This window comes from Labeo rohita, chromosome 14 (assembly GCF_022985175.1).
Source record: "Labeo rohita strain BAU-BD-2019 chromosome 14, IGBB_LRoh.1.0, whole genome shotgun sequence".
Taxonomy (NCBI): Eukaryota; Metazoa; Chordata; class Actinopteri; order Cypriniformes; family Cyprinidae; genus Labeo; species Labeo rohita.
Genome location: NC_066882.1, coordinates 2,739,869 through 2,761,861, shown reverse-complemented (window position 1 = coordinate 2,761,861; position 21,993 = coordinate 2,739,869). Strand labels below are relative to the sequence as shown.

Below are 21,993 nucleotides of genomic sequence, written 5' to 3'. Positions count from 1 at the left end.
ATTTAAGTATTCAAATCTGTGATGTTTACCAAAACCCTTTTTATTTATAGAAACCCATAATAATATTTAAAATATTAGTAAGCTTAATATATAGAAAATCATCATTTATTGGGTACTTTCAATTGGGAGGTGGCGGTCCCCAACCCTAACCCCTAAATTTCAAATTAGGAAAATTATACTGAAACAATTTTTGTTTTTCCAAAAATTCTTTTTTTTTTTTTTTTTTTTTTTTTTTTAGACATTTTTTTTTTTTCTAAATGAAGTTCAAAAAAACAAATTTATTTAATTTTTTTTTGTAAATTATGACAATTTATGTAAAAATACGTGTCCCACATTTTTCATGTCACTACCAAAACAAGGTATGTTTTAGTCCATTGGCTGAGATTTATTTTAACTACATGCCTACAATTACGATCAGGAAATATTTATGCGTCACTCTCTCTCACAGCTACAAGGTGTGGCTAGATAGATAGATCATTTTAAGGTAAATTTGTTCAAAAGTCTGAAAAATCTGTGTGTAACTTTAAGGAAAGTCAATACCAAACACCTTTTTTCTGCAATTAAGCATGTTTTTTTTGAGAGCTATTCCATAGCATTTAGTTTTTATATGTGTACAACTGTTTAGAACTGTGCTAGAAACCATGTGCTGATTAGCATCTTTGAGCTGGGTTCAAAAGTACCTAAAATTGTCACTACTGAAACATTTGGTGGTGTTCTTTTGGTCTTGTTATCCCATAACCTTGTCACTACTGAAACAGCCACAAACGAAACGCGTCACCACTGTTTCAGTAGTGACAAAAGAGAACGCATAATAATTATTTGGGGAAAATGAACTAAATTTTAGTACCGTTATGCAAACTTTTAGCATTTTAGTATGTTTTAGTAATGTTTTAGTATGCAGTGTAAAAAAAAAAAAACACTAATGTGATGTGGTCGCTACCAAAGCATTACTGTCACTACTGAAAATGTGCAGTCGCTACCAAAACATGGGATGTTTTGTCAAAAATGAAGTATACTGAATTATCAACCAAGATGTTATGATGGTTTTTGGTTCAGTGTATATTCAAACTAATAAATCCTTAACTTTAAAATCAGTATTATTAACTTTTTCCCTTTTACAAAGAAAAATTGGATACAAAATACAACAAATCTAATAAATTACACTTTAAATATTGTTAAAAATGTCACTGTTATTGATTTTCCCCTAAAAAAAAAGTTATATAGTTTATATATATATACACACACACTACCGTTCAAAAGTTTGGGGTCAGTAAGACTTGTAACAGTCTTTAAAGAAGTCTCTTATGCTCATCAAGGCTGCATTTATTTGATTAAAAATATAGAAAAAAAAAACAGTAATATTGCAAAATGTTTTTATAATATAAAATAATGTTTTTTATTTTAACATACTTTAAAATAGAATTTATTCCTGTGATGAAAAGCTGAATTTTTATCAGCTGTTACTCCAGTCTTAAGTGTCACATGATCCTTCAGAAATCATTCTAATATGCAGATTTATTATTAGAATGATCAATGTTGGATAATATCAACAGTTGTGCTGCCAAATATTTTTTGGAACCTGTGATTTTTTTTTTTTTTTTTTTTTTTCAGGATTCTTTCATGAATAACAAGCTTAAAAAGTACAGTGTTTATTCATAAATATTTTAAATAAATAAATATTTTATAACAATGTAAATTATTTATTATTAACTTCTAATAACTTAATACATCCTTGGTGAATAAAAGTAGTAATTAATTATTTAAAAAAAAATTTAATTAAAAAAAAAAAAAAAAAAAAAAAAAAACAATAAAAATGTACGGACCCCAAATTTTTGAACCGTAGTGTATATTTAAAATGTTGATGTAAGAAAATTCTTAATAGGTCAATATAACCCTTCTAATTAAATTATTATTACTGTGTTTCAGTAGTGACAAATTTGGGGAGAGGACAAATATTCCAAAACTTTCTGAAAATACAATATGAGAATTAACTGCAGAGTTACTAGAAATATGTACCTTGGATATTATACAATTTGCATACAAAAAATAAGATTTTTTCAAGATCTTTCCAACTCTGACTTTGGACCAAGTCTGTAGAATGGTCTGTATAAACATGGTGTATTATAGCTTTCTCTGAGTCTACGGTGGATAGACAATCACCTACAGACCATCTAGAAAAGTTTGTGCATATGTGAGTTAAGTATACAAACACTTCTCATTATAAATCCAGTGAAATAATGTAAACGTCCACAAACGTTCACATTTACGCCACTGAAGAAAATAAAGTGAACCTGGTGCATGCTCTGCTCCGAAATGCACTTTAAAAGTCACAGCAAGCATAAAACACAGAGTGTATTGAAATATACAGCCTACTTAATTAAATTACAGCCTTTTATTAAAAAAGTGCCCTAGGCACTATCACTATTTGGATTTTAGTTCAAATGACGGATACCTTGCCAAAACAACAGTGCAACGTTAGAGGTCTTTTATTATTATAAGTCTAAACATATTTTTGGTTTAGTATAATAACTGTGGCAGTACAGATTAGGCTTCCCTGGTCTAGGATATTAATGGGAACACTAATGTTTAAAGTAACGTTCAAATATTTTTAAACTAATGGTTTAGATGTTATTTGAAAATCTAAAAATTCACAATATACTACTGCAAAAAGACTAGTCAACTCAGGAGCAGATGTTCTGATGGGGTCATGTGAGAGTGTGTGACCTGCAGGATGCGCTTGATTCGCTGTCTCTGAGGATTCTCGCCCTCCTCGCTGTCCAGCTGCCTGTGTGGGTAACAGATGAGCTGCAGTAACCGCTGAGCCTGGATATTCACCAGCACCGGATCCTGCAGCGCGCTGCTGTCCTCTGACAGAGACTTCAGACACCGCTCACCCACCCACTCCTGAATACGAGAAAATTCAGCAAAATTAATTGCAAACATCTTAAACTGAGAAAAGTGTTTCATTTGTCTTCAGAAAAAACAGCGTGCTGCTGCTCTTGATCACTTTTAGAGTGCAAGTCTGGGAGAAACACAATTTTGGAAAATAGTGAGGGCACAGGTGATGTATTTCCTCAATTTCATGCCAGTGGTTAGGATGTCTCACAAAAATGCGCTTCTTTCCCAAAGAAAATATTTCCACAACTTCAGTCTATACCGATATTACAATATGGATTATAACTGCTAAAACTCCTCCAAGGATGAGAATCTGATCCTCTTAAAATCATCACCTGTTGGCAGATGCTCTTCAGCACATACTTGGCGTAAACCACCAGACTGGCTGTTTCAATCGAGACATTACGTCCTCCGGATTTTTTGGACCCCATGTCATCCTCTCCGATGTCATCCAGTCCAGCAGGGTGGGAGAAGCCTGAACCCTTCAGCTCAGCGTCTCCTGGAGAAATAAACACACAGTCACAGTTTTTAGGGACCAATCAATTCTGAATGCATAAACATCCAGCTGTGTCCCATTAGCTCCATCTCCCAGTCCTCTGGCTTTCTTCTCTAATAAATAATTTAATGTCTTTCTTGGTCCTCTTGTGGTGTTCTATGATCACTGCATACAGTTAAATCTTCCATATGATCACCAAGACATGTGAAAGGTTCACCCAAAAATGAGAACTTGCTAAAAATCCACAGATGACTCAAGTTGTAGATGAGTTTGTTTTTTCATCAGATTTGGAAAAATGCAGCACTGCATCACTTGCTCACCAATGGATCCATTGCAGTGAATGAGCGCCGTCAGAATGACAGTCCAAACAGCTGATAAAAACGTCACAGTAATCCACAAGTAACTCACAACACTCCAATCTGTCAATTAAGGTCTTAATAAACCAGAAGCTGCATTTTTAAGAAACAAAACCACCATTAAGGTTTGTTTTTCAACTTCAAACTGTCACTTCTGGCCAAAATACAATGAAATGAAAAATGAAAAAGTCCATCTCCTGCTGTTTCTTACAACAAAATCCATAGACATGTTTGTTTAAAGCTGTTTTGGATTGTTTTCAACTTGTAAACAGAGCTTGATCTGTGCATAGTTCTCTCCCGATTCAGACAAGATGACTTTTTCCACAGAAAAAGGCAATATTATGAATTATGGACTTGTATTTTAGCTGGAAGTGACAATGTAAAGTTGTGGTGTGGATTAATTGTGGATTTTTGTTGTTTTATCAGCTGTTTGGACTGTCATTCTGACGGCACCCATTCACTGCAGAGGATTCAGTGGTGAGCAAGTGATGTAATGCTGCATTTCTCCAAAACTGATGAAGAAACAAACTCAGCTACATCTTGGATGGCCTGAGTGCAAGTAAATATTTTAGCAAATTTTCATTGTTGGGTAAACTACTGCTTTAATCTCACTAAAACGTGAATGCACAGGAGAAAAGCACCCAAAGTCTCACCCAGCATGAAAACAGCCTTCAACACAGCAAACACGGCTCCCACCACAATGCTATTCTGAGAAGCAGCCAGCAGGTGTCGGTCACAGGACGATCTGATGCCCACTGTGGATTTGTCTGCGAACAGAAAGATTATTTTCAGGTTTATGGTTTATGGTTGTGCGGGCATGAGTTGATTCGGAGGCAGTTGTTACCTGATTTGGTGCCGTCTTGAGGACAGGGGTTGCGCTGTGGGGTTCTGAACAGATGAAGCAGGATCCTACAGGTCAGTCTGGCTCCAGGTTCAGAATCCTGCTCACTACAAGCTGAACACAAACACACGAACACGTCACAACCAGCATATTCCATAAAAAGGCACTGGCCTCAGAATATGAACCCATCATTTCTGGCTCACAGCTGCATCAACGCAGTACAAACAGAATGAGCCGATCACAATACCGTATCCTGCCAGACAGACAGACCACCTGTGACTCAAGCGAACAGGATAAATAAACACCCAGGCAACAGAATCCTCTGAAGTTTCCACAAGGATCCTCAGACTTGATTTAAGGTGTTGGTTCAACCAAACACAAACATGTTGCCATGAATGACTCAATCTAGTGTTGATCCAAACTGAAGAGAGGTACAGAGAAGGTGGATAGATAGTGCTCAAATATGGTAAATGGAAACTCAAACATGTTTGTCATGAGAAGAAACCTAACGGATTTGAGCATTTGAGCATGTGTTTGAACTTCCGCTTTCCATTTTCGATGAGCTCTATGTATGTGTCGATGATAGTTCAGCATATTAAATGATTCACAGAGACTCCTCTCATGATGTCTTTACAAACTTTCTGAAGCGTCAGATTTTGGTTGCATAAACATTCAATGATTCTAATTTGTATTACTTATAAATACATTTTTTTTAAAAGAGACATAAATAACTAAATCAAGGCCAAGTATGTTCTTCCAACATTTACACATTTTTCGCACAGCCTTCTCTAAATATACACTTCTATAACAGCATCTAGCCATCTTTCACTCCTGCCCTGAATAGTTCCTTGTGCACGGAGCCAATCAGAGGCAGAGAGAAAGAGACTGTGGGCGGCAGAAGCAGCTCTTTGACCGCAGGACACACACCAGCACAGCTGAAGATGGAGCTGCCCTGTGTGAAATGTGGAGACTTCAAACAGGCTGGCAGTTAGTACTGACATCTCTCTGATTTCTCTGAACTCTCTTAGGTAAGTGTGAAAAACTGAAGGACTGCAGCTCCAAGAGTGAGGTATGCAGTGACTGTGTGTCTGTGTGGCAGGAGGTTGTGGAATACTGTGGGGCATCAAATGAAAGAGCCGTACCTGCATTCAGGAGGGAGGGAATGGCCACACAGCGCACCAGATCCTCCAGCAACAAACACTGTCGAGCGATCAGGATGGCAACGAATGTTGCCAAAGAGTCATGGAATGACAGATCACTCACCTGCCGAAGAAAAAAAACACATTTGAATATCACCAAGAACATCCAGTACAGCCATTTAAAGGGATAGTTCAACCAAAAATTAAAATTTGCTGTTATTTTACTTAATGTCAACCTTTTTTCTTCAGTAGAAGAGTAAAGAAGGTTTTTAGCTGAAATGTTGGTTCTTGGCGATTCATAAAACGCAAGTCAGCAGCTGCCTATTTTTGAGAATAAGCATATCAATGAGCAAAAAATTAATACCGCAGCTACTGACGATATACTGAGGTCTTATGAAGTGAAACGATCGGTCTGTGCAACCTGAACATTATTTCAAAAAAAAATATAACGAAAAATAAATAACAGGGGGAAAAAAAAAACAAGTCACACGTAAGATCAGTAATCCTATGACATGACAACAGCCAAGAAAGTCTTTTAGGCTTCAGTGTGTAAAATAGCCCAAATCCTCATTAGAAAACAACAAAAACTCCAGTAGTAAGAAATAAAGAATACATTAAAGTCGTAAAAATAAATACTAGAAAAAATTACCAAAAATAAAGCTGTTAAAACATTTTTTTGGCTGCTACTATGGGCTCAATAGTAAAAATATTTTCTATAGATGACAAAATACAAGCAATGGCAGAAAATAAATACAATAGAAAGAAAGACACAAATTTAATAAAACAGTGCTTTTCAGTTGTTTATCGGGTCGGTCTAAAATAAATACACTAGTCTTCATCAGCTCAACTTTTTACATAAACATGGTAAAAATGTTCATTTCGTCCCTTCATTCAAGTGTTTGGTTTACACATGTACATATCAGCAGCTTATCGGTCTTTGGTCCGAGTCAAACTGTTTCCTCAGTTCAGTGACTGTTGGAAGAACTGGAGCACTGAATCAGTTCATTCATCATAGTATAAGACATGCCACTATTTTGGCTCATTTCTAGTCGGGGTGACTGACAGGTGTCTGAAAGTGTGTTGAGATTGAGTAACTTTTAGATCTGTGCTGCTTGACCAGTGAAGTGTTTCAGATGCTTCAGTCCGATTTGATGAACTGAATCAACTGGTTCACCAAAAAAAAAAAAAAACAAAAAAAAAAAAACTGGTTCAAAAGAATGATACGTCCAGACCATCTGTCTGAGGATCTGGATTTAGGTAATAATGTTGTAAATAATGCTCAGGTTCTTGCACAGACCAATCCTTTCACTTCATAAGACCTTAAACATATCGTCAGGAGCTGCGGGTATTAATGTTACGTTCCCTAATTTGCCTTTTTTGTTCTCAAAAACCGGCAGCCATTCATTTGCATTTTGTGAATCACCAAGGACCACAATTTTAGCTAAAAATATTCTTTACTGTTTAAAAATAAATAAATAAATAAAAAGTCACCTACATCTTGGACGGCCTGAGGATGAGTAAATTAACAGCAAATTTGATAATAGAGTATTTACATAGACAAGTCACAAAAATTAATCTAAACATGTTTTAGTCAGCACAAATATGCTTAAAATACCAAATGAGATGATAAGCCACATGGGTCAACACAACAGATGAAAGCTGACTCACATCAACATTGCAGAGCAGATCGTTGAAGCCGCAGTTGCCATTGTTGGAGGAGCAGCAGAGAGCCTTGAGCACTCCCAACCACTCAGCGCTGAGAGAGCGACAGTACGCCGTCAGCTCCGCGCACAGGATACCGATATCATTCACCCTGAAACAAAACGCACAACATTTGTTAACCACAGAAGAGCAGGTGCAGCTACAGATGCCATGCAGCTGTTCTGCTATTACTGAAGATGCTTATGGCGAATTATGCAGCAGGAGGTCTTGGTCATTTTTATGAAGGCAATACATTTTAAAGACTTTTTATTTGGCCATTAAGTTTCCTAATGACTAATTAGACAATTTTTGTCTTGAAGACCGATTATACTCTATTCTACAATACAGTAGCTGATTACTACCATAAACTGGATATTTTACTTTTTATGGTTTGATTATTACTGCTAAATTTATCATTATTAACTGAACACTGGTCTGTTTTGATATTTGTGACCCTGAACCACAAAACCAGTCTTAAGTAGCACTGGTATATTTGTAGCAATAGCCAAAAATACATTGTATGGGTCCAAATTATTGATTTATGCCAAAAATCATTAGGATATTAAGTAAAGATCTTGTTCCATGGAGATATTTTGTACGTTTCCTATCGTAAATATCTCAAAACTTAATTTTTGATTAGTAATATGCATTGCTAAGAACTTCATTTGGACAACTTTAAAGGTGATTTTCTCAATATTTAGATTTTTCTTTTTCAGATTCTAGATTTTCAACTAGTTCTATCTCGGCCAAATATTATCCTATCCAAACAAACCATACATCAGTAGAAAGCTTATTTTTGATGTACAAATCTAATTTTCAAAAACTGACCCTTTTGACTGGTTTTGTGGTCCAGGGTCACATTTTATCAAAAGAAGGCTTATTTCTTACTTTTTAAATTTATCTGAATAATATTATATAATTTTATTATAATAAAATTATGTAATTTGTAATATATTTATTTATAATGTACTTATAATATTTAATATTAATGAATTGTTGATTGCTACCACAACATAAACCATTCACACTGGTCTGTTTTTTCATACTGATATTTTATAAAAAAAAAAAAAAAAAAAAAAGAAGAAGGCTTATTTCTTTCTTTTTAATTTATATGAATAATATTACATAATTACATAAAAAATATGTAATTTATAATATATTTATTTATAATGTATTGCTAATATTTAAAAATATTATTACTATAGACATTTTTATTAATATTCTGAATTTTTATTTATTATTTTTTTTTAATTACTATTTGGGTTTAACAATTTTTTTTATTACTATTTGGGTTTAGTTTTAACTTAAGTTTATCTAATACTTACATCTTTTTTCAAATATAAAATGTTTTTAATCATTTATAATGAAGCTGCTCAAAACAAATCAACAGAACCAGATGCCAACCTCTCGGGATCACGGTGGTCCACGCACACGTCCATGAGCACGTTACACACAAAGCTGTATCGGTTAGCTGGGCTGTCGTTGAGGATCTTTCCCACCATGGAGTGGTTGAGGTTGTGAGCGGTAGGATTAGCGATGGCCTCGATCATGAACAACTGATCCCACAGCATGTTGGAGTCTGATGGGTCGATGTTATAGTAGATGGAGTTCTTCACCTTTGAGCAGAACTCACTGTGGGAATCCACACGAAACCAAACACCATTAGAGACCAAGAATATGGAAAAACACTTACAAGTATAGATTCATTGCTCTCACCTGAAAATCTCTCCAAACTTGCTCTTCAGGTGACTGCAGGAGGTATAGAGGTCGTAGAGATAGGCCAGGATACAGCGCTCAGCTGAGGAACAGTCTGCAGGGTTCACGCCAGACTTGACTACAATCCGGAGCCTGCAGAGAACGATAAAATATACATTTATCATTGTCTAAACAGACTGAAGTACTTCCAAAAAATGTGACGCCACTATACTATGGAGTGGTAGACATCAATATGACGTACCCATCGAAGACTTGTGCGGTCTGGTCAGGGTTGAGGATGAGGCAAGAGTGATATCTCCGCAGAACGGCCACAATACACAAACAGAGGCCTGTAGTGTAACTGCCCGCCAGGTTGGAGGACTTCAGCAGGAGTTCTGCTTCCACCAGACTCAACTCATTCAGCAGCTACAAGACAAGACATGCTGAGTTAATCGCTGATAGACAAAGCAAAAATGCTTTTACAAACATGTGTGAAGAAGTATTAGGGATGCTGATTTTAACCAGCTAATCGTTAACTGACAGAAAGAATTTTGACCGATTAACACAATCAGTTAAACGGTTTAAAAGGTAATTTAATTTATCAATAATTTATCAAAATATTTTAAAACATTTGCTGGATGGTTAAAATAAAATAAAATTTTTGAGAGAGAGAGAGCGAGAGAGCGAGAGAGAGAGAGAGAGAAAAAAAATAATTGCGTAGGCCTATAACATTAAGTCACATTTTATTATTACATTCAGAAATAGACCTGATGCCGACGCGAAATGTTTACAAACACCATGAACATAGGCTAGGCTATTTTAGTTCCCCTCACTCCACAAAAAAATCCTTTCAATTTAACAGTAAAAGAACAAGAACGAAAAATATAAGAAGCTAGGCTATATAAACGACAAGCCAAAGCAAATTCATTAAGGCTAAAGCAAAACTGAAACTAATGTTGCGTCTCTCATACGACACATCCAAAAGCTTCAGTATTGGAGATGTATTTGAATGCCAAAATATTATTTATTATATTGGCATAATATCACGACAGTACGTTGAAAACGACTAAGCAGTGTGATTTTTCCATATGTTTGGCTGACTGTATTTTATTATGATAATGGAAAGACTGCATTGTCAAGTTAGCAATGCTTAGCTGTGTGAGTCACTTGATTTTTTATTCCTTCTAACAGTGGAAATGACTTCCTCCTAGTCATACAGACAATCAAAACTGTAAACTGATTAAAACAAATCTTTGTGCTTTTGTAAAATAAAGAAAATTAGGATGCCGCAGCACAAAAATGAACCCAAACTCTGCATACTAGCTACTTGTTGCACAGTTTTTTCTTTCATTTCGTTAAGTAAAAAATAAATTAATTAATTAATTAATTTTCTTTGTGCATGTAAAATTAATCCCTGGAAAAAAACGCTGGGTATTGTAAATGGGTCACAAACACATATCCTTTCTAAAACAATAAATTCTAATTTAAAATAATCTTGTTGGTTATCAGTTAATCAGTTAATAATCGGTTAATGAGCGTCAGCTGTCGGTTAGGAAAAATAACTGAAATGAACATCCCTAAGTAGTAGGGATATCTAGACTGCCAAACAGCCAGCATGTATACATACAATTACAAACAGAGAGTCAGAGATGATATCTTGGGATCAGCTGTCCTACCTGTATAGCAAAGTCAATGAGGCCACTTATATTGAGCGAATACTCCATGAGGTCAAAGATGAACTGGATGTGTTGGACCAGTGGGAGGTGATAGGACATCCCTAAGGCAAAGCTGGTGATCTGTTCCAGAACATTCCTGGACACCTGTGAGAAACCAAACACACCAGTATTACCCATCTGAACATCTGAATGACATCTGAATGCTAATGAGATTTAGAGACAGCCATGATTTACAGTGAATTTAAATCAGTAGGCTTGGATACTCTATACAAATTTGGCCCAGATTTACAGTCTGAATGCTAGAAAAATCAGGGCCAGTCTGCAGACACTGGGAGGGTGGATTGAACAAATCTTTGCAGAAAATTGTGTATGACAGCCACAGACTCTTGTTTTTTTTTTTTTTTTTTTTAGTGCCAGACAACGGTTACATCTGGCTGGAAGAGATCAAACAAGTTTGACATTTTAAAATGATTTTAGAACACAACGTTTCATTGTTGCCATGCATCTCCTAGCAACAAGGTGAAGATTCCATGTGATTGTTGCATTCGGAATGACTAGAACGTCTGGTTGTGTGATCCTCAGTTGTTTAGTATATGATTTAGTATATGAGTTTTTCATTTGTAACAATTTACAAATTTGACCAGTGTATGATGCATAATGTCTTAAAAATAGTCAGAATTTAACATCTGTGTTGTTTATTCAGGCTTCAGTGCGGTTAGTATAACATATAGTATACTACACTTTTACTATAGTAAAACAACGGTTAATTTTCTTAATGGATTTATTTATTTTTTCTTTCCTTTCTACTGTTTAAGAAAAAAATCCAAAAAAAAAAAAAAAAAAGATCCGCAAAACCGCTCCGAAATCCTCATCTGAAACAAATGATTCGCTATACATGCTCCGAAGTCCCGAACTGAATCAAATGAATTACGATACATGATTTGTTATCCCGATATGAAACAAATAGTTTGCGATACATGAGCCGATTGGAGTGCTTCGAAACGGTGAATCATTTTGCACTGCAATGGTTTAACTGATTCAGAGTTCGAAAATCATTACTAACGATGTCGAAATTTGAAAATGAATGGCTCTTTTAATTTGATCTGGTATTTGCTAGTGAATTGGTTGAAATAAGTGATCAAAGTCACAAGTTTGAATCACTTTCAAAGGGTTTTCAAGGCCTTACAAAAGGCGTCAGAAAGTTAAATTCATGTCCTTCAAGCACTTTAAGCACCTTGTACAAACCCTGTAGACAACCTGTCAAGGCGTAGTCACATTTTCCATAGCTTGGCAAAATTTTGCAGGCAAAATCCAGTCATTTCAATAGGAAACCATGAGTTTGGGAGTTTTGTGTAAGACCAAAACTTTTCCATTTGTTAATTTCGGAAGTATAATTTGGAAAGCTGAATTTGGATTTTCCCTCATATTTAAATGTGCATCATTGATTCTGTTACTTTCCAGTTTAATACTGTGAAACTGTATAAAGCGCAACTACTGTGCTAGCATTGCTTCACTATTGAAAACAGACCTTTCTTTCCTGCAAAATGCTGCTGAAATTTTGTTTATGTGACCAGGGTTGAAGAGACGGTGGAAAAACAAACTGGTTCGGTGCAAGAAACTGGAATACATACACAGTTGAGTCCTTTGAAATATAGTCTGAGTGTGAACAATGCATACGCACTACCTAGTGAACGCATTTATTTAAGCAAAATCAGACTGTGCACGGTCAGGCTGTGCCAAAATGACCACTGTCTGCAAAATACTGAGAAGTATATTTTGATTTCAGACAAAAAGTAGGTCACAGCAGTTCATTGATGCACATCAGACTGACCTGAGAGGTGACCTGGTGCTGGTCAAAGTGTGAGAGGTGCTGGAATTTAGAGAAAATGTCTTCAGCAGTGGGAAAGGCTTCAGGTTTACTCCTCTTCCTCTTCTGACCTTCCTCACCTCCTGAGGAAAGAGGACAAAAGACAAAAATCAATAAACAGACTGCACGTTAGAGAGAAAGCCCTAACAGGATTTCAATAAGATGAAATACAGCGATCGCTATCAAAACAAAGTGCCCTCATCTAGCATCCAGCCACTGAGGCCACTCCGTCAAATGCTTTTTCAAATGAAAAGCTCCCGGACGGGTGACTTATTCACACACAGAGCTGCCACGGGGTGACGGGTCAGTGTTTTCATCTTGCCTGAAATAGTAATAGCTGTGGGTTGAGCCGTTTAATGTCAGGACCAAGGCTCAGTCTGCTTGAGGGAAATAATGGGATGTTCAATTACACCTCCATTAAAAAGTAAAACAAACGCAGGGCTGCTCTTTCTGACCGAGTCGGCAGCTAAGCTTGAATATAATAAGTCAATGATTGCTATTTGCATTAAAATGGGGTTACAGCTATGAATATTCAATGACAGCAACAGAGGTTCAGTGCCATGAAAGAGCGTTAATAATGGAGGAGAGAGGAAAAGAATGAAGAAAAGACTAATGAAATTGAGCATTAGTGATTCGGCCCTTGAGGAGAGACTGAGAACTAACGGTGTCACTCAGAGCCGAAAGGTGAAGCTAAAACACACAACTGCAGCCAAGACTGATTTTAATAAAGGAGAAAGTAAAGATCTGTTATCTCAGTAAATAATAGTTAGGTTGCTAAAGGTGCAAAAAGATTCTTCAAAGAAGACAAATTTTGTGTTTCATAGAGAAAATAACAGCAAATGGGTTGAGACGCACCTGTCTCTGCTGTACTCTTGCGGTTAAGAACCTTCAGGATGTCTTTGGTGATCTTCTTGATGGCGTGGCGAGCTTCATCTCTCTGTTTGCCAACCCCATAGAGAACCACCAGACGCTGGTTACACTCGTGACTTGCGCTCTCCTCCTGAACAACAACCAGTTTAGTCAGAATATTAGTCATATACACAACCGTTCAAAACTTTGGGATCGATATGACTAATGTTTTTGAAATAAGTCTTTTATGCTCAACAAGCCTGCATGCATTTGATCACACATACAGTAAAATCAGTAATACTGTGAAATAGTATTTCAATTTAAAGTAACTTTTTTCTATTTGAGTATAATTTAAAATGTAATTTATTCCTGTGATCACAGCTGAATTTTCAGCATCATTACTCTAGTTTTCAATGTCACATGATCTTTTAGAAATCATTCTAAAATGCTGATTTTTTTGCTCAAGAAACATTTATTATTACTATTATCAATAAAAACAGTTTGTGTGAACCTTGATACATTTTTTCAGGATTCTTTAATGAATAAAAAGTTTAAAACAGCATTTATTTGAAATATAAATCTTTTGACATCATAAATATCTTTACTATCAGTTTTGATCAATTTATCTGTCCTTGTTAAACAAAAGTATTGATTTCTGTCGTGTACAATAAAACAACCCACTATTGCATTTAAGCAAATAAGCATTATTTTTCCAAAATTCAGTTTTATTTTTTTCCAAATTCTGTTTTTTCAGTTTTAATTTTTCTGGATTCCGTTTTTTCCATCTGAATTTTTCTGGACTCTTTTTTTTTTTAAATAGTTAAATTACATTTTATTAATCAAATAAAAAAAGCAGGTCTAATTAATTTATACAATTTAACATGAAATTATTAAAAGTTTAACAAAAATTACATGTTAAGGGCCCTATGAAATTGTTACCAAATTCTGTTTAAGCATGTCTAATTATTTGAATGCATAAAAACAACTTAATTTATTAAAGCTTATTTTTACAACATTTACTGGTTATCAAATGGAGGCATAAAATATTAATTTAATTTATCTTTTAATCAAATGAAAATTAAATTAATTTTTGGCACAGTTACTATTAAAATTAAAACATGAAAGGAATATTGTGTGATTATTCCTTACTAAAATAAAGTTTTAACAATTTTGGTAATAGTAGTAGTAGTAGTAGTAGTAGTAGTAGTAGTAGTAGTAGTATTACGTACTTTCTACTAAACAGTAGTAATATATATCTCCAAGTTAAACCAAAGATTTATTTTGACGGGTTGCCTATGTTGTGAAAACAATTCCCATCAGTCCTGTGTGAGCTCACCTGAGGAATGGGGAAGTGGGTGGCGTACTGTATGTGTCGGGGCTGCTCGTAAACCAGAGGGAAGGCCGGGTCCATGCCCTTATCCTTGGCAGTGCTTTTGCTCTCCTGCTCCTGGGCAGGTTTCTCTGGGGAAGGGCTTCCCTTCGACTCACAGTGCATTGGAGGAGAAAACATCTGCTGAAGGTTCAGACAACAGTACATTTGATCAATGACCTCAGTTAGCAAACATCAGGTACCATTACTATTACAAGACAAGTGTAGTGAAATGCTTTTTCCAACCTCATCAAAGTTAGCGCTCGAGTTGTGATCAATCTCCATTGACTCTGACATACCAGTATCCTAAAAAACAAAAATCCAAACAATTAAAAGCAATAAAAACTGACTTTGGGGAAAAAAGAAAAAATTTAAAAAAGCTTGCCTCCATTTTAACACTGCTTCCTGCATCCTGCTCTTTGCGCTCTGATTCGTCAGAGGGCTCATCGCTGGGGGAACGCGGGCGGGGCAGATGGGAGTCGGAGGCCAGGTCACCACGGGAGATAAGGGTGCACATGTAAATGTTGTGCGAGAAGACGTCATGACGGATGAGCTCGCAGAAGAGGAGCACGAGATTCGAAAACTCCACTCGCTCGCTCTCATTCCCCGGCTCAGCTTTACAGACACAGAGACAAAGATTTAGCTCATTTAAACCTCTGAACTGATTAATGGAACTGGAAAGAAAACCCTACGGATGCTAAAATATGAACTCACTGAGCACAGGAGCTTGTGTGTCTAGGAACTGCAGTAGGACGTCCTGGAAGACAGGCAGAGTGGCAGCAGACAGAGACCCTGAAGACACAGAGCCTTTCTCATCCACGACCTCTGACTCTCCGCACCGCTAAAAACACACAGAAACATATTAGAAACAGTGCAGCTGTGGCTTTCATAATGAAACATAATGGTTCCCAGCAGTACCTCTGCTTCAATCTCCGTCTGCCTCTTCTCCAGGAGTTTAGCCACCACCATAGCTCTGTGCGGCCCTGACCTTTTACAGGAAACAGCCCACTCACACAGCAGCGTCACCACTGCATCGTCGTCTGGACTCATCTACAGCGACCAGCACATTACACATCAAACATCAGATCAAGCTAAAAACATCTTAGTAGTATATAATTTGTATTACATAGTTATTACACATTAATTACATTGTTAATATAACACTCCATTATTGGTTCACTACTATTCAAAAGTCTTGGGTCGGTAAGATTTTTTTGTTTTTGATGTCTCTTATGCTCACAAAGACTGCACTTATTTGATCAAAAATACATTAAACATAGTAAAATTGTCAAATATTATTATGATTTCAAATAACTGTTTTCTGTTTGAATACATGTTAAAACGTAATTTATTTCTGGGATCAAAGCTGAAAGAAATTTCAAAGCTGAAGAAATTTCAGCATCATTACTCCAGTGTCATGTACGTGATCCTTCAGAAATCATTCTAATATGCTGATTTGCTGCTCAAAAAACATTTCTGATTATCAACATTGAAAATGCAGATTCTTTGATGAACTAATGATCTAATCTATTAATTTCCAAAAAAAAAAAAAAACCCGACGAATTTATTTAGGAGGAAAATGTAAATACACAATATTTCTAAAATAAACAAATAAATAAAAAGATACATTATTTTTTTAAAAATAAAAATCTATTAATTGAAGACACTTTTGATTATTAGAATTTTAATAGAACTATTAAAACGGATTCCAGAAAAGTAATGGAAAACACAGAATTAGGTAAAAATAAAACTGTAAAACTTAATTAATTGTACAGGCTTTTTGATGAAAAAAAAAAAAAAAGAGAAATGTAATGTAACCATTAAACAGAGTATAGAAAAATTTAAATGGAAAACTTGAAATAAAATAAAACAGATTTCTTAGGGCCCTATAATTATAATTAATTTTTTGTGGTAATAAAAACAGATGCAAGTAAACAGTAGCCTTTAAAATGACTTAAAAATACAAATATAATGGCAATTAGGCAATAATAAGCTTATATGAAATATCAAAAGCAAGAAATTGTTAAAATACATAATGTATTAAACAACAGAGCTAAAGTACATTACACATTAACATTAACACTTGAATAGAATCGACAAATCACGACAGCCCTAATTGATTTGAAACAAATCTTCTGTAACACTATAAAAGTCTTTAGTGTCACTCCTGAACAACTTAATCTGTCCTTGCGGAGTAAAACTATTAATTTCTTACTGACCCCAATGCTTTGAAATTCAGTAAGACCCCATAACAACAAATAAAAACACAGTTGTCTTTACCTCGTGTCCATCTTTGCTCTGTCCCGAACCAAAGATCCGGTTATACAGTGAATCCAGGGAATTGCTGAAGTCAGACTTCTCAAAGCTGTGGTTATCCAAAACCTCCAATGTATGCAGAACCCGGCTGATGGTGAAACCTATCGGACACACCACAGATCACACATTATACAGGCGTAACCAGGACTGAAAAAAGTCCTGTCCAGACATGCTGAAGACCTCCTTCATGCCCACCTGCTGTTGTCTCCTGACACTTATCGAAGGACCAGCGAAACTCTACTGCCTGTCCTCTCTCTTTGATCTGCTCTTCAATCTCTCTCACCTTTGCACGAACCTGAAAAACATCACATTCCTTCAGATAAACTGCTTTGATTAGATAAAGTCCCGGAAGATCAGATCATGTAAAAATAAGGTGAAGTCAAACCTGCTGGTTAAAGCTGCTGTTGCCCCCTGGCATGGGCAGGTTCGAGGGGGCGATTGGCAAAAGGTCTAATGGCGAGCCGGTCTTATTACGGCTATCTGTCAGAGAGTAGTGCCAGACCAGAGCGCTGGGACAACACAACACAATACTCTACAGAGAGACAAACAGAACAAAACCAGTGTCAAAAGCAACTCAAAGACAGGAATCACAGAAACGCAGCTGGAATTAAACAAATGGCAGTACCTGCAGCATGCAGCTGAGTCCAAACACCACGGGCCTGTGTTGGGGACAAATGTAGAAGTCTGTAAAGGGGGTCTGGGGCTGGTTGCCCCCTGCAGGCTGGGAGGTGGGGGTGGGAGGCAGAGCGTTCCCTTGCTGTGCCGAAATGCCGTGAGCCGGATGTCCGCCAGGACCTGGTCCAAGACTGCCATCGCTCAGAAGCAAATTGAGCCGGCGTGTGCAGAAATACGCCAGCCGTCGAGATAAATAGGCTGACTGCACAAACTCTCCCGAGTACTGAATGAAATAAAGACAGGGTCAAAATAATCACACTCCATTCAGAAAATCACCATGTCAAGACACACTTAAATCCTTTATGGCTTTTTCTCTGCCCTGATTTTGGGCGAAAACTGCAGAAATCTCTATTAAAGCTGTGTTAAACTAAGCTGGAACTTTTAATGGTTTGTTTGCTTGTCAAAACCAGGTAAAAATGTGAGCACATTTGTTTTTCAACTATTGAAAAGGGGTCAAATTTAACGAATTGCACAGCATTGGGCAGTACTGAGTTACAGGCATGCAAACTTTGGAAAAAAATAATATTTATAGCAATTGAGCAAGTATGTTCAATGGAAATGTTTTTAATAGAGGGAAACAAGATACATTTCTAATTTCAATATTATTTGTGACCCTGGACCACATAACTAGTCAGAAGGGTCCATTTTTTGAAACTGAGATTTATACATCACCTGAAAGCTGAATAAAAAAGCTTTTCATTGATGTATGGTTTGTTAGAATAGAACAATATTCGTCAGAGATGCAGATATTTGAAAATTTGGAATCTGAGAGTGCAAAAAAATAAATCAAAATATTGAGAAAAATCACCTTTAAATTTGTCTAAATTAAGTTCTTAGCAATGCATATTACTACTCATAAATTAAGTTAAGTTTTGATACATTTATGGAAGGAAATTTACAAAATATCTTCATGGAACATGATCTTTACTAATACCCTAATGATTTTTGGCATTAGAGAAAAATCTATAATGACCCATACAATGCATTGTTGGCTATTGCTAGAAATACACCCGTGCTACTTAAGACTGATTTTGTAGTCCAGGGTCACATTTGTTCTTCAGACATTCTTCTTTAAAAGAAAAAAGTATCAGCTGAATGCAAAGTGAAACCACATTTGGTTTCTGGCCACTGAAAATGTGTAGTTTTACATTTTACTCCTGAAGCCATATTTAGACCACAATATCTTTGGAACTGAAACATGTAGAGCCTTAAAATGAAGATGCCAAAAGTTTGTTAAGAAACATCATCTGAAAGGGCATTAAGATATCTTTAATACTTCATGAGTTAAAGACATGCAAACTTTGAGGGAAAAACAAGTGCTTTTTCATATTTTTCAACTGTTGCCATTGGCATGTATTGCAACAAAGATAACTAAAGTCAATGGAACAGACCTACCAATCTCTGTGTAAAAGTAAAATAATGATGCTGCCATCTTTCTAAAGTCATTTTAACTTTGCTATGCATTTCAGATGAGAGTTGTCATTTTGATTAACCTCTACAGAACAGTGGATTACTCCACAAATATCCATGCAAAACACTTAATATTTCAACTTTATTCTTCATTTATTTCTTTCACCAGAAAAAAAAAAAAAAAAAAAAAAAATTAAAATCCAAAAAAAAGTCTAATTTTTAAGTACTGAAATATCTAACATAAAAAAACAAAAACAAAACAACAAAATAACTGTATATACTTTAAACAAAATATAAAAACTTATTTCAGCTAGTTGCCAAGGCAATATTTTTCATTTAAGTACTAAAATATCTAAAACTAAATAAATTAAAACTAAAAGTTAGACAAAAAAAACTATACAAAAAATGATTAAAAATGACAACAAAACAAAACAAAACAGCTATTACTTTAAAAATTTACAAAATAAAATTAAAACTAAACTAAAAGTTACTAAAAAAAACTACATATAAAAAATAAATAAATAATAAAAATTTAAAAAACAAAACACAAAAAATGACAACTGACAACATAATAAACTAGCATACAAAAAACTAGCATAAAAAAAAAAACCTTATTTCAGCTAGTTGCCAAGGCAATATTTTTCATTTTTAAGTACTAAAATATCTAACACTAAATAAATTAAAACTAAAAACTAAAAGTTAAACAAAAAAATTATATAAAAATAATTAAAAATGACAACAAAACAAAACAGCTATTACTTTAAAAATCAAAACAGAAAATATAAAAATAAACGCCAATTCACAATATAATTAATAAACTTCCATACCAACGATACTAAACGAGCAGTCCATTAAACACATGCAAAATGTGTATATTTTGGTTGAAATATGTAATCAATTTAAACACAGAGAGCCAGGGACTGTGCAGATCTACTGGGATCATGCAGCATCATGCTGTATTAACTGACCTGTAACAGTATTGGCAGCAGAAATCGCAGAAGCTCATCCTCTCCAGGTCTGATCTTCTCAAAGCACTCCAGCACCCAGGTGAGGAACTCATGTCTGTCCAACATGCCATCCTGTTACACATGCACACACACAATAAATAATCCCATCAACACAAACACACAAAAACACTCCCCTTTTGCTAAAGGACTTACAAATGGACAGTGGGCACTTTTACATATCTGATGCTCTTTAATGTGGCATGACAGGTGATAGTATCATATTTAGTTATAGTTATCGAGTTAAAAAGTGTAGGATCAGAATTTTTTTTAAAACAATTTAATAATTTTATTTAGCAAGAATGCATTAAACTGATCAAAAGCAACAGTTTAGAAATGTACTTTTGTACAAAGCAAATGCTGTTGTTTTGAACCTTCTGTTTAAAGAAAAAAAATGTTTCTTGAGCAGCAAATCAGCATATTAAACTGATTTCTGAAGGATCACGTGGCAACGAAGACAGAGTAAATGATGAAATGTTAATTTTGGGTAAACTATCCTTTTAAAAACGACCTTTGAGACAAAACTCAATGTTTCTTTGTTGCACTCACTCACTTATGAGACAGCAGCACTGCATCTTTAAATAAAACTAGGCCCACCTACCTGAAACATGAACATGGCCAGCTTCTCGTTGTACTCCCACTGTTTCATGGCGGTTTCCACCTCAGCAGGGGGAGCAGGCAGAGGAGAACCGCAGCCCTGGCTGGGAGACTGTCTGTAAAACTCTGCCACCTTCTGCAGCTGCTCCCACAGGTATTTAGTAATTATCTGAGTCCATTCTGCACAAGCCAGATAAAACCAGTGAGGCATTGCAGCACAAAGCCCAATTATACAGCACAACAACAGAGGACATTTTATCTTCGTTCACAGATTAAACAAGCACAGCGTTGCATGTTCGATAGAGCGATGCATAATAACCACACTAACCTATACAGGGGTCAATGACATGCCTCTTCTTCACCTTGGTTTCGGTTATAGCAGCGTGATACGCACATGTCATTTTAATCATCCAAGCTGATCGCATCACCGGCACAGAGTACTTGGCAAGATAGCCAAACACTTCCTCTTTCTTACTGAAGATGGGAACCTAGGACAAACACAGCAATTAGACTAATGATCAAAAACCACTTAACCTTGTAATGTGACATTCAGTGATTTGTGTGCTTTTATAGTTTATAAACAGCAGGATGACAAAGCGAACCTTTTTAGCGAGCTGAGTTAAAGGTTTGGTCCCGGCCAAGTCTGTGAACCAGTTATTAATGGAGCTCTGTGACCTCGCTGTGACAAGCCAGAAGTTGTCCTTCTGATTAACCTGCGGCTTCCTCTTGCCAGTGTCTGGAAATGTGTTGCAGCGTAGCTTCTCCGCAATGATGCTGCTGAAGTTTGAGCTGATCTGAAAAGCAGAAGGTAACAGGAATGCCAAGCGTAAACAAATGAGGTTGGTTGGTTGGTGTTTTAACACCATGCCAGATTCATTGGCTATTTGAAAATAAGAGGAATTTAAAAACCTAATTTGCTTTAGATTAAAAATGAGGATTGAGTCGTTGACAGGATCTAGGATCTGGTATCTGGGGTCGGATCTAATAGATCTAATATATCTTGATCTAATGTTTTCTAACTTTATGGAATGTCCTATTTGGCATTGTGCATTATATATATATATATATATATATATATATATATATATATATATATATATATATATA

At 35.7% G+C, this 21,993-nt stretch overlaps 1 protein-coding gene across 5 annotated transcripts in view; it reads right to left on the bottom strand.

Annotated features, from left to right (window-relative positions):
- Positions 1–21,993, bottom strand: part of med12 (mediator complex subunit 12) — a 36,295-nt gene that overhangs the window by 12,903 nt on the left and 1,399 nt on the right. For 3 of the 5 annotated variants that reach the window (XM_051127573.1, XM_051127574.1, XM_051127576.1), the window contains exons 3-27: positions 21,489–21,680; positions 21,215–21,374; positions 20,891–21,066; positions 20,254–20,364; positions 17,826–18,098; positions 17,586–17,732; positions 17,396–17,495; positions 17,165–17,301; positions 15,803–15,934; positions 15,599–15,725; positions 15,265–15,499; positions 15,131–15,185; positions 14,852–15,028; positions 13,522–13,666; positions 12,631–12,749; positions 10,800–10,943; positions 9,386–9,549; positions 9,145–9,276; positions 8,833–9,060; positions 7,396–7,540; positions 5,731–5,851; positions 4,592–4,702; positions 4,401–4,514; positions 3,231–3,394; positions 2,725–2,904 (exon numbers count right to left, since the gene is read on the bottom strand). In XM_051127573.1, the coding sequence (XP_050983530.1) occupies positions 2,725–2,904; positions 3,231–3,394; positions 4,401–4,514; positions 4,592–4,702; positions 5,731–5,851; positions 7,396–7,540; positions 8,833–9,060; positions 9,145–9,276; positions 9,386–9,549; positions 10,800–10,943; positions 12,631–12,749; positions 13,522–13,666; positions 14,852–15,028; positions 15,131–15,185; positions 15,265–15,499; positions 15,599–15,725; positions 15,803–15,934; positions 17,165–17,301; positions 17,396–17,495; positions 17,586–17,732; positions 17,826–18,098; positions 20,254–20,364; positions 20,891–21,066; positions 21,215–21,374; positions 21,489–21,680 (3,789 nt within the window). The remainder of the gene's footprint in view (positions 1–2,724; positions 2,905–3,230; positions 3,395–4,400; positions 4,515–4,591; positions 4,703–5,730; positions 5,852–7,395; positions 7,541–8,832; positions 9,061–9,144; positions 9,277–9,385; positions 9,550–10,799; positions 10,944–12,630; positions 12,750–13,521; positions 13,667–14,851; positions 15,029–15,130; positions 15,186–15,264; positions 15,500–15,598; positions 15,726–15,802; positions 15,935–17,164; positions 17,302–17,395; positions 17,496–17,585; positions 17,733–17,825; positions 18,099–20,253; positions 20,365–20,890; positions 21,067–21,214; positions 21,375–21,488; positions 21,681–21,993) is intronic. The other 2 variants (XM_051127577.1, XM_051127575.1) reach the window with 1 other exon arrangement.